Source organism: Ptiloglossa arizonensis, chromosome 8 (genome assembly GCF_051014685.1).
Source record: "Ptiloglossa arizonensis isolate GNS036 chromosome 8, iyPtiAriz1_principal, whole genome shotgun sequence".
NCBI lineage: Eukaryota > Metazoa > Arthropoda > Insecta > Hymenoptera > Colletidae > Ptiloglossa > Ptiloglossa arizonensis.
Window position 1 is genome coordinate 23,675,756 of NC_135055.1, and position 16,775 is coordinate 23,692,530.

A 16,775-nucleotide genomic window follows, 5' to 3' on the forward strand; every position below is an offset into this window, starting at 1 on the left:
GTTTAATAATAGCCAGGATCGATGGAGACGTCCTCGTGCCGATTATCTACCGCGCGAACGATCCGGCGAAGAAAGTCTCAATTCTGCGCGCGTAATTGGAAAGGCTGCTCTCCACGAATCTCGAGACAGAGCGCGTTTGAAGGCACGCGACGCGCGTCGTTTCTCGATCTCCCGTACACGAACGGGACCCCGGCCCTTGTAAACTCTCCGAATCGTCGAGAGCTTCTCGTTACCAGTTTCTGTGGCGCACTTTTGTACGAGAGACCGGTAAAAGGAAAAAGCATTCGATCTGCTTTCGAGAAGAAACTCGCCCGACGAACAAGCACGCCATTGCTAGAAGACACCTGTTCCATCGTCAACGCGACAAAAATAGAGTCTTTGACGAAGAGACGCGCGCCATTTGTCGCGGCTTTGAGCGTGTCGTAATTTCATTCGTCAAACGGCCGTTCGTCTCTTCGTATTGTCCTTTCGGGATGATCGATCCGCTATCCGAATTATGCGCCCTTTTCGCGAAACCTTCTGTGCTTCTTTAAACGATCTTCTGGCGAAAAGAATGCTCGAGTCGTTATTTGTAAAGTTGTTCGTTAACGCTCTTCAATTTATACGTTGCAGGGCTAATAGAAGTGTAGGTTTCCGGTTAACCTCGAAAATTCTGTAAACGTCCATCGAATTGTTAAAATACTTTCGCAGAAACGAAACGGAATCTAACGAAAAGGAATTTTCCAGATTGCCCAGCAGCACGACGGCGATCGGCAGCGCAGCCACCGGCGGCGGTGGCGGAGCTAGCGGCGGCGGTGGCGGAGGCGGCGGGGCTGCTGGGAACGGGACTTCCGGCGGTGATTTCCTCCGCAGAAGTCACCCCCTCTCGGAGCATACGGCCCTGCGTCCCGCCTACCGGCTCAACTACATGGACCACATTTACCACCAGCTCCAGGCCTCCACGCACAGTCCCAACGCCTCGTTACACGGTAATTACCTTGGCTTGTACCTGTCCCGAGATAATTAGAACGATAGCGGTCTGGGACGTCGCCTAATTTCAACGACGTCGCCCGGCCGGCACGAAGTATCGCGGGGTTGAATAGACTTCGATACGCTTTCGGAACCAGAAACGTCCGGCTCTCCGCAGTTTCTTCGAGCGCAAAGTCCAGTTCAATTTTTCGTTTCTTTCTTTCGACGGGAAATTCGCGAGAAATTTAGCGAAAGTCGACAGCGCGGAACGAGAAATTTGTCCGCCATTCCTCGTGAACGCGCGCTCTCGATGCGCAACGAGTACACGCGCAACAGTATCAATTTCCTCGTTTCGTCGTTGTCTTTCCTTTTATAAATTTAATAAAGGAAACGTCCAGAGAGCACCCCGTCCATTGTTCCACTTGGACATCGAGAAGCTCTATGAAAAGGGCCCGCATTTCCGGCGGAAGAATCTCTTTGACGATCGAGCTCTTCGAACACGATCCATCGCGCGCGGTGGACGACACGCGATACATCGTTCCCTCCTCGAGAACAAAGTTACAAAGTTTTCGTAACCATCGTCTTTTTGAATATTTTTCAGGACTGGGTGGTTTGGGGCCCGAGTACCTTCTGCACGCCGCGGGACCAGCGAGCACTCTCGCTTCCACGGAATTCCCCTTCTCCATTGACGGTAAGGTGTGAACGTTTAACTGGGTCACGACCGATTCGAAACATCGATAAAACGAACGACACACGACACCGAATTCCGAAAGGTTCGAAACATCTTTCGCGCGCGCTCGAGCTTAAAATTTTAGACGCTTCCGCGAAGGAACGCTCGAACGATCACGAATCGCCGTTTCCACAAAGGAACCCTTCTCTCGAGAACTCTCGAGAACTCTCGATCGAGTTCGAGGGACCGACTCGCCGGATTTCGTTTCGACGAACGAAATCGGTAATTCTTTCGGTCGTCCGATCGAAGACGACAAGTGAATCTAACGAAAGATCCCGATGCACGGTACGCGAAGCTAGCCGTAGGTGTAGCAGCACTAGCAGCAGGTAGGAGATCGACCGGTTAAGAGGCCGAGAGGCTAAAAGACGACTGAAAGGGTAAACGGGGCCTCGTTAGTCGCCACCACCGCATAATTGAATCGACTCGGAGCGACACGACCTCATTAACACCTTAGCGCCTACCCTACAGGTTGTCTCACGTTTCTTCTTCTTCTTCTTCTTCTTCTTCTTCTTCTTCCTCCTCTTCTTCTTCTTCTTCTTACTTCCCCTCCTCCCGTTCTTCCGCTTCTTCGTTTCAGTCTTCGGTTCCTGGTTTTGTACCCCGTTTCGGACATTCGATCGAATTACGAATCGATAAAATTCTCGGTCTAGGTTGCTCCGCGAACCGGGCCTCGTCGAGAGAGATCGATTCCGGCCCCTCGCGTCGTTTCTCGCGAAATCTGGTAAATCTACGAGGAGCAGCTCGGAGTGATCGCGGATTGGTCGTTTGAAGCGACCTGTAGCGCGGTAGCATGCGCCGAGTAGCGTCGAATGAGCCGCGCCGATCGGAGTGGCCGATTGCACCAATTTACATGTCTCAATCCCATGTTAGCCCCGCGAGGGGGACGGGAAACGGGGGGATTGGAACGTACGGAGCGTGTAGAGTCCAGAGGGTCGTGGGTCACGAGGACGTTCGGGGCGAGGCGAGAGGGGTCCCTGAGAATCGTTCGCATATTCATTAAAGACTCCGAGGCTCCTTCGACGAGCAGACCAACCCCCTGCATCCAACGGATAAGGAGATCGATTCGCTTTGCCTCGGGGAAAAAGTGCATCGAGAAATCGCGAGGAGTCGAACTGCGAAAAGGTTGCGCCAACACTTACAACGGACTCGAGAAAAATTTTACTTCGAAATCTTCGACTCTTCGGAATTTCGTTCCACCGTGGTCCAAAGATTCCCTCGGAACGAAAATATTTCGTCGATGGACGAGTTGGAAGTCTCGTTCGTGTACTCGGACGCGCTTCGGTTCACCGAAAAGAGATACCGTGTTCCCAGAAACCGCAAACAAGCGGTCGCAAAATCGCGTAAGAACGCGACTGGTCTTTATCGCGCTACAAGAACGAGAACCCCGAAAGTGGCGCGCGAGGTACGGGCGAACGGATCGAGGGATCGAAAAGGCCTCGATCTCTCGGCCACGAGACCCGTCGAGGAACCTTAAACGTTCCAGCTCATGCGGAAAAACCGCATGGCAGCCGTTTTCCGTCTCTCTCGCGCGTCTGTTCGCTCGTTGACCACCGTAAATTTGATCAGTGCTCGAATTAATAACCGACGAGGGGATAAAGGAGCGCGTTCGCGAGAGGCGAGAGGGAGACGAGAAAGAAGCGGGGCCCCGACCGCGAGTAATTCTATACCCGTTGTGCGCGAACGAGCGATCAACCGAGTGGAAACCGAGGAGAAAGAGCTGCTTCGAGCCTCCTCGTGGCTCTCTGTATCGCGTTGCTCGTGTGAGACGACTCGAGGAGATAGAGGAGCCCGAGGAATAGCGAGGGAGTTGAAACAGAGAGGAGGTGGGGGACCACGACGAGAGGCATGGCGAGGCGAGGCGAGGCGAGGCGAGGCGAGGCGAGGGACCGTGGAGAAAAATATTAAGGTGAGACGGAGAAATTCTGGCGAATCGAAAAGCAACGGAGCCGTACGAGAGGAAGGTGAACAAAGTACCGGACTCCTTTCGTCCGTTTCCCGTAATCGATTTTCGATACAAGTGTACGAGTAGATCGTAAAGAATTCCGGGGAAGAAAAATTCTGTTAGAAAAATGGCAGGAAAAGATGAAAATTTTCGTCGAGGAAGCAAAGCAAAGCAAAGAGAGGCGGAGAGACGGAGAAGCGGAGAGGCGGAGAAACGGTGAAGCGGAGAACCGCCACCATATAACCAACGATGGTCCGTACAAGCGAGCCGCCACCACGAGCTTAAGAAAGTGGTTTGTATATTACGTCGTTGGCCTGCGGTCGCAGGCAAATCGCCGCTAAAACGTTCTGGCCGCAGAATCGACCTTCTCCCTCGCTCCTCTTTCCTCTTTTTTGCTCTTCCCGCGTCTCCTCCGCCTTCTCTGGTCAGTTCTGGATATCTACCTGGTTACGAGCACGCTCCGAAAGGTGAATTTTAAAAATCTCCGTCCGCGTGCAGGAATATTCCCTGGTACTACGAGCTGGAAGAATTCGTAGCGCTTAATTGAACCGGTACCCAGGCCGCGTCGCCCGTTCGCTTGGAAATTTGCGGAGCTACTCGCCGGATCCGCGACGCGAATCGATGCTTCGATGCCTGCCGGTCTCTCGTTGCCTTTTCTTTTATTTCCCAGAGTACCGACACACGAAACGGTATTACCGAGGAGCGCCTCGCGCTTTACTTTGGGACTTTAACGCTCGAACGGGCAATGATTCGCGAACAATCGTTCCTGTACGAAATATCTTAATATTTTATCCAGAGTTGCGTTCAAAAAATGACGAACCAACGGAGATCCGCGAGGCGATCGGTTCAATTTCGGGAACACTGGTATCGAACACTCGTTTCGTTCGCTCGGAGATTTCGATGCTCGGCGAAGAAACGTTTGTTCGCCCGTAAATGGAGTATCGATGTTTCGTTTCTCGAGGGTTTCCGTAATAACGGACAAATCGAACGCGCTCGGAATTAAGATCGAGAAACCGATAAGCGAACCGGACCGCCCACGAACGATACGTTCGGTTTAAGAACGGTCGAAATCTTGGTGCATCGTTACGAACGATATCGATTCCACGATAAAAATGCCAGGTTCGATTTTCAGTGTCGGCGTCGTCGAGGCTAGGAAGCCCAAGGGCCTCCACGATCAGAGCGAGCCGGAAACGGGCGTTGAGCAGTTCACCGTACTCGGATCGCTTCGACATCGACAGCATGATCAGATTCAGCCCGAACAGTCTGGCCTCCATCGTAAATGGATCCCGCAGCAGCAGCGCGAGTGGCAGTTACGGTCATCTTTCTGCCGGTAAGCAACCATTTACGTATCATTATTGCCGCGCCAGCTCTCCTGCCAAATTCATTGAATTATTCTTCGGGGCGAGATTTACCGGGTAATTAATTAAACGCTGACCGGAGAAAGAGCGGCGCGAAAGAAAGTCAAACTCGATCGAATCCCGGTGCAATTTTAATAATTGGCCGAGCCGATCGTTCGGGCCCGATTGCTCGTTTCTCGGCTGTAAATTTAGGCGCGTCGAGACCACGCGGAACACCTGTGCCGCGTAATTATTCCTTCTCCTTCCATGGAAGTCGCGAGAGAGACGTTACGAACGATTTACACCGCGAATAAATATCCCGGTAAATCGCGAGGGGCGGGGAACGTACAATTAAGAGATCACCCGCGCACGATACCCACCGAAAACGTAAGTCACCGGTGTTTACCCGAGCACCGACGCATTTTCACCGAGCCGGCGTACAGTGATCGATCGCTCGTAATCACCGACGCTCTCCTGTAAACTCGTCATCGTCGGTGCTGGTGACGATGGTGGTGGGGCGGCGATGGCGGCGGTGGTGGCGGCAATCGAATCTCGACGCAGCTACGAACGTTTCGCGCGAGATACGCGATACGTGAATTATATGCGTGTAATTACACGTGTACCAGGCCAGAAGTTGTTAATGCCACTACCGCGTAACAGCCATATTTCCCGAGTTATTGCCGCTACTACGGCGACGAATAAACGAAGCTCGTAAACAGCCCGCGCTTACACACGGGGAACTTCATCGGGAAGGAAATTAGGTATCCTTGCTCGACGATTTCTAGATGGCCGGTTGGCAGGAAACTCGAGAGATAAACGCGCAAGAAGAAAACCGAAAGAAAATCGAAGCACTGTGAAAATTACTTCCGTCGAAGTAGGTGTTTACTGTCGGTCGAGTCGCGATTCGTTACGCTCAACCGAATTATCTTGTCCCCGTTCCCGCGCGAGATAGAAACTGCTCTTCGTGCGCGACAAAAGATCGCGTCCGCTTCTTCGATCGATACCGAGAATAAAAAAGACATTCTAGAATTTCAGCCGTTTTACAGCTTCTTTCGATCATCGTTCTAACGATCTCCGTTAAATATCCACGGAGTCTCGTCTTCGATCGCGGAGACCCGCCTGCAGCGATTTTGCATAATTCCCTTTAATATTATCAACACAGGCGGCCCCCGGTCGTATATCATTTACCCGTCCATTGAACATCTTTAACATTGGTCGTAAAACGTTCGCGGTATCGGAGGCGTCGTGGTTTCTCAGGAAAACCGGGTTTCCAAGGGCCGAATTACCATAATTACACGGACCTATACGAAACGAATAAAGTCATTGGCGGTGAGCGTTAACGCGGGGGCCTCGTCCTCGTAAGGATCAGGTCCTGACGTTTAAGGGCGTGCGGAAGGGGCCCCGGAGAGGTTCGAGAGGGCCAGCGGGGCCGTCGAATTAAGGTGCCGGTGCGCATGAAGCCATTATAAGAGCCGGCTGCAGCACGAATCGCGGTGCGTCCCACAAATCGGGCAGACCTCCTTGCTCGCGAGTTAAGAGCAGCCGGTAATTTGCGATTAAATGAAGTAATTAACGGATTAAAATTCAAGCGACGCAACGCGGCGCGATCGCCGATCGTTTGTCGGCTCGGCGTCGCACGATATCCCGTAGGACGTTCTCGCTCGTTACTCGCCTCCCGCGCGAGTACGTCGCGACATCGCCGACCGATCCTCCCTCTAGCCTCTCGACGAATTTCTCATCGTATTTCCCTCTCGATGGCAAAACTCCGATGTTCGCGAAGCGGATAATCGTAACGCGTCGCTCCCGAAAGCGGGACCGAACGCTCGATCGTAAATCGAAGAGATTTCCCCCGTGGCGGTTGGCCGGGAGGGACGATTCGTTAAATTTTTCGTACGCCGTCGACGAGGGTAACGCGCGGGGAATGTCTCGACGGTGATTAAGCGATTATCGTTCCGCGTACGAGCCGGTTCCCTCCGCGAACGTACGGCCGATTCCGCAAAATGATAGTGTTCTTAAATAAAGTATCGTAGGCGTACGCAACGAGCATTCCTCGGTTTATGTTCATTTGAATCGCGACGAGCGATCAATGCGCCGCGAGAAATACTGCCCGACGCGCGTAAAATGCGATTTTTCCACCGTTTCGAACGCGCGTCGAGCAAAGAATGGGACGTAAACTCGAGACTCGCCGCGCCGAGAAGGAATCCTCCGGCTGCGTCCCGAAAACCGGTAGCTCGCCGCGGTTTCCGAGACTCGCCGGTTCCGTAAAATCTGTCAACGATTCCATAGCGTCGATGTGTTTCGCGGTATCTCGCGTTACGGTTTTTCCTCCTCCCGCGTAGGAACGTCGCGCAATCATCGTACTCGGTGCGCCGGTAATGCACGGTTTCGAAACGAGACGCACCGCGTTGCCAATCGCTAAGCATCCGTGGCCACGCAACGTGCTCGCTTTTATGAACCACCGCCTAGAACGTGGACACACATGGGCGTGACCGGTCGCCTAAGTAAGTACTTTGGCGCACGTACGTGATGGCACCCTGAATGGGGCTTGATTGCATCGTCCATAGAACCTTCGTAGACTACTAAACGTTGAAGCGATTTGGTATGGGAAACGCTCCGGCTCGGGATAGTTGACGAGTGGAAACGCGGACTCTGGAAATCCTGTACCGGGGAGAATTCGGTTCGAACGGTTCGTAACGAGCCGACCGTTATCGCCTTTCTTTTACAAACGTGCGTACGTACGTACGTAGGTACGTAGGTATTGGACGTTTTTAGAAAGCGCGGGACCGAGGTGGGGCCAGCCGAGCTCGTTCGAACGGTAATCGATAACGAGAATTTCGATCGACACCGAGGTAAGAGAGTTCGCGAACGTGAGTTTCAGTCGCGACGAATGCGACAACGGGCGATCAATCGGGATACCGTAAACGCAGAAATAAATGGGGAATTCCGTGGCGGAGAAGCCAGTCGGGATCCGTTATTGAACGGCCGTCGAGGCTAGATTTAATAACAGCGGTTTAGCCGCACCTCCTCGCCGCTCGTATCGTGTATTCGCGATAACGTACGGACCTACGGAGTAAATAGAAACGGGGAAGAGAAGGATACGGTCGCCTATTTTGTGTACAAGATCGCGGGCGTCGATAGAGTATAAATATTATCGAAGCTAATTTATAGACCGGCGATAGGGGCAGTGTCGGTAGAGGCTTCAATTAGAAGGAAGCGTGATTCGAAAGCCCGTCACGTATCGCACCGACGAGACCATATCGAACCCGTGATTAATTTAGCCACGGCAATTTATCGAACAAACTCGCCGCGCTACCTACGGTGAGTATTAATATTTTATCGCGTAACGAGCCACCGTTGTTAGCTGCGACTTAACTCGACCCGATTACATCGAACCGCTGCGCTGGTACCAGGGATCTATAGTATCGAAATTACGTATCGGCTGGAGGGAGTTCAACGCACGGGAGGAGAAAAGAGCGACGTCACACTCGCGCGGAAAATGCAAGTAACGTTTTACGCGCGCTTCATTGTAGTCGACGCGCGGTTAAATAACGATAATATTCGTTTAACTTGTGCGCGAGGTTCCCCCCCAGTGTTTATAAATGTCTTTCTTAAGTACGAGCGTTTATCGAGTCGCTTATCGTGTCGGTTTCTCGACGGAGGGAACACGACACAGTCACGGCCTACACGATCGCTATAGCTTTACGGTTTCGTAAGAGGGACCAGAGGGACTCCACCATTGAAATGCAAGCTTAGCCTACGTGCCGGAAGTCCGGCGTGCCGTGCTCCGACTGTCAAGAGAATGGACGCGGTCCGATTTCGATCTCTATCGATTATCCGCGCGTATCGCCACCCCCGTCTCCGTTCGTCTTAACCATTGAACGCTGCGCAGTGCCCCCCGAGCGTAACTCGCCTTGGACCGAATATTTCGCGAGCGAACCGATAATTTCCCGCTTCGGGATTCGTTCGTACACGGTAGCGAAGCTACGCGCTCCCTCGCTACCGTAGCGCGGCGATCGCGACTCGTTTCGATCGCGTAGAAATATCTCTCTTAATTTTTTCGTTTCAGCGATGAGTCCGACTCTAGGAATGCATCCGGGAATGGCGCCGCACTTGCAACAACTGCAGGCCCATCTTTTGAGGAGCGCAGCCGCAGCGGCCCTTTTGCCCCATACTCATCCGTTGCAGCCCCATGCACCCCCTCCGCCACCGCCTCACCCGCACCATCACGCTCACGGACTATCGCCTCATTCGCAATTGTACCCCGGTGTACCGCCCCATTCCACGGCATCGGCGACCCTGGGACCTCATGGCGGCGGACTGCCACCGAAATCCGAGGCGAGTAAACACCCCATCGATTCTTTTGCAGCGAACAGTATCGCCGAAAACACGATTAAAGTACATCGATTCGGCGAAACGAACGATCCGTGCGAATCAACCGCGTGGAAATTACAACAGCACCCGAGCTCTAGCGACCATTGATAGCAACGATTCGAGAAATTAACGAAACGAGACTATTTCGTTCGCAGAGGCTCGATCCTCCACGGCTAGATCGTAAATCACCATCCGCGCGTAATTACCTTCCACACTTCGGTGCGCAATCGGTGCATCGACAATTATGCAAAGGCGCGGTCAATCTCGGCTGGCGCGCGTCTCGCATGATACGCGATACGACGCGCGTATCGCAGGATGCGTCGCGTACAGGTGCCTGTCCGATTGTTATTGCCAGTCCGGGCAGCGATGTATGCTCGGTAGCTCGTCATCGATTCATCGAGAATAAATAATCGCGTTCCCGCAGCCTCTCGTCTTTTCCCCCACCTGAGACTTTTCAGCTCCATCCGCAACGCAACGCAACGGAACGGAACGCAACGGAACGCAACGGAACGCAACGAAACGGGCGAGAGAAGGAGAAAAAGGAGAAAGAGAAAACGGTTGGGTTACCCTCGCATGGTCCTCGGGTTACAAGCAATCTCGCGCACATTATTTCGCCAGATTCCACCCCCATCCCTGCCCACCTGACCAGTGTCTTTTATCTTTTTCGCCCGTTGCTTCTTCTACTCCTCTTTCCACTCTTTCTTCTCCACGCTGCCGTGCTCCTTTCCTCCTCCTCCCGAGCCTCCCGAGCCTCCCGAGCCTCCCGAGCCTCCCTCCTCGGTCTCCCTCCACGGACCCCGTCGACGTCGTTCTTAATCGTGTTCTCCCTGTTTCGCTGTCTCCGCTCGCCTCTTCGCGAGTCTCTCTCTCTCTTTTTCTTTCTTCGTCGCGCGCACTGTCCCCCGCGTTTCTCCGGGTTGGTGCTCTGATTTATTTGCATCCGCGGCGGCGTTTTCATTTTCTTCTCCGCGACATGACTCGCCATGTGTCCGCACGCTGTAAAGTTCTCCGGGCCTGATTGCATCGGCTTGCGTTTCGCTGGTTGCGCTCTCGCGGTTGTCGTCGTGCCCCGATGCCGATTCGCGTTTCCGTGTGCGCCGCGGCACCGTGCACGCTCGTTCCCACCGGTGATCGATGGATTTATAGGGTCCTCGCAATCGAGAGGTTCCCCCGGAGAGCGAGCTAGACGCACGATTCGGCTCGGGTTTCGAACCGAACGCGAACCAATAACGTTCCCGTCGTACCGAGCGATCGTTGCTCGACGTTTACTAATTTTCTCGAAACTGCTTCGAAAACGTTGGGCTTTCGACGAAAAGAATACGCCGACGACTCGAGCGATTCGATCGCGAAATGAATGGGTCGGCGACTCGGTGAGAAGATTTTCTATCGCTCGAACCGAGCATCGAAGAGCGCAAAAAGCTCGAAGGGTACGAGCAAGTTCCAAGTAGGACAACGATGACGATATTATGCGATACCGTGATTTTACGTCCCCTTGGACGATATCGTTACGACGCGTGTCCCGGGGAACGTTCCGTGTATCTTCGCGAAGATGTTCCCCCTTGCGCGTTCGAAGAGTCCGCACCAAATACGTTCGAAATAACAAGCGCAACGTTACCGTTCGCTACGTGTTCCTCGTTTGTCAAGCCGCGCCACCCGCGGTCTCCGTTTCGCCCTTAGCGAACGGTACGCGCGCAAACACCACGTAGGCGTGGATATTCCGAGTTACGTCTATATCGGTTCTCGGGCTCGGGCTCGGGCTCGGACTCGGGCTCGGGCTCGGGCTCGGCTCGCGAGGGGTACCGGTGAACGGTTTACGACGGCCCGGTACGATCGATCGAATCGGTACACCCTATACGGTACGCGATAATTGCAAGATCGCGTGCCGATCGTGTGTCACGACGCGTTGTTCGCTCTCGCGCACGAGCGGCGTGTTTGTTTTAGAAAATCGCTGGCCCGGTGTCAAAGATCGCCGCCGATACTGTTCCTTGTCCGGATCCCGAATAACGAATAAATTAATACGCCGGGACGCCGATATCGGACGCTATCCTTTCGGGTAACTTCCCCGCTACCGAATCGGACCTCGCGATTGCGTCTCACTTTTCAAGCAGCTGAATCGCGATTACTTATTTCCGAGCGAGTCGAGGACGCGTCGAGCGAAATTTAATCGTCGGTTGGTCTTGTTCGGGCAGAGCGCAGAGTCGTGTAGAAAAGCGTCGGAATCGTCCGCGAGGTCGGTGACGGCAGAGGCGGACACCTCTTCGAGGAGAGCCTCGACCAAGGTGAAAAGGGAACCGGCAACCACCACCACGAACGCGACGACAACGACCGCACCTCCGACTCACCCACAGGGACTGAGCCCTAGCGAGGACCTCAGAGACGAACCCGGTGACTTCATCGAGACGAACTGTCACTGGAGGGACTGTGGCCTCGAATTCCCGACCCAGGTGAGACACAGACGTTCACCGTGCTTCCCGATTTTCAACGTTCCGCGATCCAGCGATCCAAGTTCGCGTCACCGTCACCGTCACCGTCGTCTTCTCGTTTCAGGACGATCTTGTGAAACACATCAACAACGATCATATCCACGCGAACAAAAAGAGCTTCGTTTGCGGGTGGGAGGAATGCTCGAGGGAGGAAAAACCTTTCAAAGCTCAGTACATGCTGGTCGTGCACATGAGAAGGCACACCGGCGAAAAACCCCACAAGTGTACGGTGAGTACGTCGATCTTCGAGATCCACGCGACAATTTCGAGCAACGCGCCGACTCTCTGTTGCAGTTCGAGGGCTGTTTCAAGGCTTACTCGCGATTGGAGAACCTGAAGACTCACCTCAGGTCTCACACCGGTGAGAAACCGTACACGTGCGAGTACCCGGGGTGCAGCAAAGCGTTCAGTAACGCCAGCGATCGCGCGAAGCATCAAAATAGAACTCATTCCAACGAGGTGAATATATTCGACCTGCCGAGGAACAGGAAGTAGCTCTTCGAGAGAGAGAGGGAGAGAGAACGTGCGTTATTTCGATCCGATGATCTTTCAGAAACCCTACGTTTGCAAGGCGCCGGGATGCACCAAGAGGTACACCGATCCCTCGTCCTTGAGGAAACACGTGAAAACGGTGCACGGCGCCGAATTTTACGCCAACAAGAAGCACAAAGGCGGCGGCGGAGATGGCGGAGGAAGCGACGAAGCTGGCGCGGGCGGCAACAGTCCCAGCAGAAGCGAGGACCTCCATCCGAAGACGCCCAGTCTCTCCAGTCCCAGCGTAAAGTCCGAAAGCGAGGCGAACAGTCCACCCGGCATGATGCAACAGCAAGGCAGTCCTTTGGTCGGTGGTTGCAACGACGAGGTAGCGGGCGTCAGTGCGTTGACGAGCGAGGGCGTATCGCTCGCCGAAGAACCTTGGAACGAAGAGCCGGACGACCTCGACATTGCCGATCTACCCGTTGCGCTTCGTGCCATGGTAAGTATCGACCTCCCTACCCCCGAGCATCTACCGATCACCGATCCCGTCACTCGCCTCCATCCCTCGTTCCGAACTCCTGGACGCTGACGCGACGATCGACTGCCCGCAGGTCGGTGGAATGGAGTCGCAGCAGCAACAGCAGGCTCCGGCACCCGCTTCGAGAAACCGTTTGAAAGGAAGATTGCACGCCAAGGGCGTGTCGAGCCTATCCGTCGTCCCTGGAATGAGAGGGACGCGTGGCGTCGGTCCTCAGGGTAACATCGGTGATCTCAACAGAAGGATCACCGACCTGAAAATGGAAGGCGGAGGTCCTGCTCGTCAGACCAGTCTGGCCGACCTGCAGTTGAGGTTGCAACCTTTGAGCGAGCCACGAAGGGACAGCAACAGCACGGTGAGCACTTATTACGGGAGCATGAAGTCGACCGACTTCTGTAGCAGAAGGAGCAGCCAAGCCAGCGGCGTTAACGCCGTTAGAATCGGTCACGCTGGTCCCGGAAGCTTTTACGACCCGATCAGTCCGGGCACGTCCAGAAGAAGCAGTCAACTGAGCACCACTTCCGGCAGAATGAATCCACCGAACCACCTACAAGGACCCTACTTGACCAGCAATCTCGTCGTTCAAACGCAAAACATGTCCCTTCAGGTACGAGATCGAACGTTTACGTTACCGTTTCGACTTCCGATCCTCTTATCCCGGATAAAGGTGTAACAACGTCTACCCGATTCAGGGCATTCAGGGTGCACCGGGAGATTGGAACGGTTCGAGTGGTCATTGCACGCAACCGTCCGGTGATCGTCGCATGTCCGAACCTACCAGAGGTCAGCAAACTCAAAGAAATTCACCGCTCGTGCCACCCAGGCCCAGATCGGTTCAACTTCCGGAACATCATCCCAACCAAGAAGTTATTCTGGACGAAGTCGGGGAAGGCGAAATGGTGGAGAACAAACTGGTCATTCCGGACGAGATGATGCAATACTTGAATCAGGTACGTTTTTGCCAGGGAACGCGACATTCGTTGCATCTTTTCGGGATCGCGACAGAGGAGACCGAGGTAACCGGATAATCTGGACGCGTCGTTTGTTTCAGGTTCAGGCAGGTGGAAGCCAGATCAGCTATCGCAACAGTCCCCTGCCACTCTGCCAATCGCCGATATGTAGCAACCCGTTGCACTGTCAGCGCCAAATGCAGCCCACCTGTAATTACAGCCCGTCGCATCAACAAAACTGCTATCCCCAACAATCGCTCAGCCAACCAACTTGCACGAATTACCAGAATTCCTCCCCGTCTCCTTACAGCCAGTGTCCTAGCTCGCGAGTCGCTCAGCCCAATCCGCAATACTGCCCTCCGCCCAACTACGCCTCGCAACCGAACGGCGGTCAAGTGCTCAGCCCAGCAGCGGGACAAGTCATGTCACCGGGATCTCATTACGCCTCCAGTCACATCAGCGATCAACCTCTAACGTCGCCGGCGGCCGGAGCCTTGGCGCCTCAACACGCTCCCCAGAACCTTCCTCAAAATTCAGCTCAATTGACCAGGAACTGTCCCCAAACTCACACGCATCACGGATACTATCCCGCGTATAGTTGTCAAGGACAGATGAACGCAAATTGCAGCGGAAATCCGAACGGGCACGCGAACCACCACACGAATATCACCTGTCTCCCGTCGAACCATACCGCGATGACGCAGCAACAGTGCGGACAGATACACGCAGCTGCCAATTGTCCACAGTTGTCACCGCACTGCACCCAACCACCTGCTATGCCTAATCAACCAGTCATCGGACATGCTAACTCGCAGTGCGGTCAGACGGGCAATCAGTGCACCAGGCCAATGACCGCGTCCAACGGTCAGATGTCCAATTTCCACTCTAACCAGCAGACCACGGTGACGAATCAGTGTCCTCAGTTGTCGCCCCACTGTTCCCAGTTGACTATGAACAATCAAATAAAACCAATGGCCAACATGAGCGGGATCCAAGTCTGCCAACAGCAACCGATTTCCCCCTGTCTCCAAATGGCGAACTGTACTCACTCTAACGGTGGTCATCGACCGACCGGGGACAACGGTCTGTCCAAGAGAACGTCACCGCAGTTGTGCACCGTACAGCAACCCAACTGCAGGGTGCAGCACCAACAGCAGACCTGCGCGCACAACTGTCAGGCTCGAAGCAATCCCCCGAGTCATCAACAGTACAGTTGCAACTGTCAATGGAGTTACGGTGGCGATCAGTGTTACCACGAGCAACACGGAGCCTCCATGCCCGAAATTCAATGTCGGGACATCAGCCAGTCGCAGCAAGGCTCTCCCATGAAACCTCCGCAAGGAATGAGGCAGGACTCGTACAGAAGAACGCTGGAATACGTGCAACAGTGTCGAAATTGGTCAGGAAATGCGCACACTCACGAGACGAATGTTTCCAGTTCCACTCACCCCATGTCGTTGCCTCAACCACTGCCATCGAGCGCGAACATGGTGGTGAACGACATGACCTCGTCCCTTAGCTCGTTGCTCGAGGAGAACAGATACTTGCAGATGATTCAGTGAACCTATATACATATACATGTGTATAAATATTTTTCTACCGTAATTTTTCTACGAACAGCGGGAAAGAATCGAACCGTCGAACGGGCGGTGAAAAGCGCTTAATTGAAAATGAATTCGGTGTTCAGTGAGAGACGTCGAGAGCGATTTAGACGTTTGTATTTTTGATAAAACAACACGTTTTTGTAGAAACAGATGTATTTCGTATTGTAACGTTAAGGGCCCAAGGTAGCCGATACTTAAATTAATTTAGCGACCTCACACGGATGACATTCTCGGTGATTGAGTAATCGTAATCGAAGTGATACGTATTGTGTACGAAAGAGTTCAAACGTGTTATCGACCTTGATGCTGTATTGTTTATAAAAGTCTAATATTTTGTACAAAATTTACGAAACTTCGAGGTGCCTTAACGAAGAGCTTAACACGCGGGACGCGTGCGCGGAATAATTTATTTTTGGAAAATTGTATTTAAAGGAGAACGATCGAAATTTATACGCTAAATCTATATATTAAATATATTAACGGAAGCGTTACGGTTACGCGCGAAACGAGCACGCGTTCCGTGCCGCGTCGAGGTTGAATATTGTTCGTCCCTCGCGATAACGTACACAAACGAAGAAGAATCTTCTCATCGCGGCGATACTGCGAAATATTTTTCGAAAAATCCGTCTACTCGCGAATAGATACTTGTATCGTATTTTTGTACAACCTGTCCTCTTTCGAGCGTGCCAACGCAATATTTCTCGCGTCGTCGTAAGTTTGTCATTTTTGTTAACAGCGTAACGACGAACGGTGCACAATGTGCGCTGCGATACGAAGCAGTCGACATCGTCGTAAAATACTTTTTTGCGTTAGGAACTACTACGAATGAGATTAAACCGATCGAAAGATCGCGTAAAAGGAAAGGCCAATACTAGGATGTAAGGTCTGTAGATAAATCTTAACGTAATGAATCATTAGAGATTACAGACAGCGTGCATGGTAAAATTAGACGATCATTTTGCGCGGGCCTTTCGTACGAATCACCGTAAAGAAACGTAAAAGTAGTTGCGCACTTGTTATCCGAAAGAATCTCTTTTTCCGAATATTCGTCGAGTGCCTTTTGGGAATCGTCGTCGGACGACGAAGAGCGCGTAGAACGAGTCGAGAACTTGGCGTGCCTGCAGCTCTTCTCGTTGCACAAACGATTTCGTACAATTTTATTAATCCACGACAGGGAAGTCCGAGGAGTCTTGTGAATATTATACATATCTATGATATACATATAGTGATAACGACTCATTACGCGTTCGAGTGTGCGGACGGGAGGCGCAGACGAGAAAGATTTACATCCTGAGAACTGTTAATTATTTTAAAATAAATCATATCGATCCCATCAACAAGATACATCCATCGTTGACGCTCTTATTCTCACCCTTCGCCGATTTTTCTTTTATC

General features: G+C 52.9%; 1 protein-coding gene across 2 annotated transcripts; it reads left to right on the plus strand.

Moving 5' to 3' along the window:
• Positions 1–784: 784 nt before the first annotated feature.
• On the plus strand, positions 785–16,752 carry Ci (transcriptional activator cubitus interruptus). 2 transcript variants are annotated; one of them, XM_076319066.1, is made up of 11 exons: positions 785–968; positions 1,550–1,639; positions 4,753–4,950; positions 9,024–9,292; positions 11,518–11,772; positions 11,876–12,040; positions 12,106–12,270; positions 12,365–12,787; positions 12,900–13,433; positions 13,519–13,776; positions 13,878–16,752. In XM_076319066.1, exons 1-11 carry the CDS (start codon positions 908–910, stop codon positions 15,336–15,338), a joined length of 3,879 nt encoding a protein of 1,292 aa, XP_076175181.1. In that variant the 5' UTR covers positions 785–907; the 3' UTR covers positions 15,339–16,752. The 2 variants fall into 2 exon arrangements, with proteins under 2 accessions (XP_076175181.1, XP_076175182.1); XM_076319067.1 differs by having other exon boundaries at positions 13,528–13,776.
• The last annotated feature ends 23 nt before the right edge of the window (positions 16,753–16,775 follow it).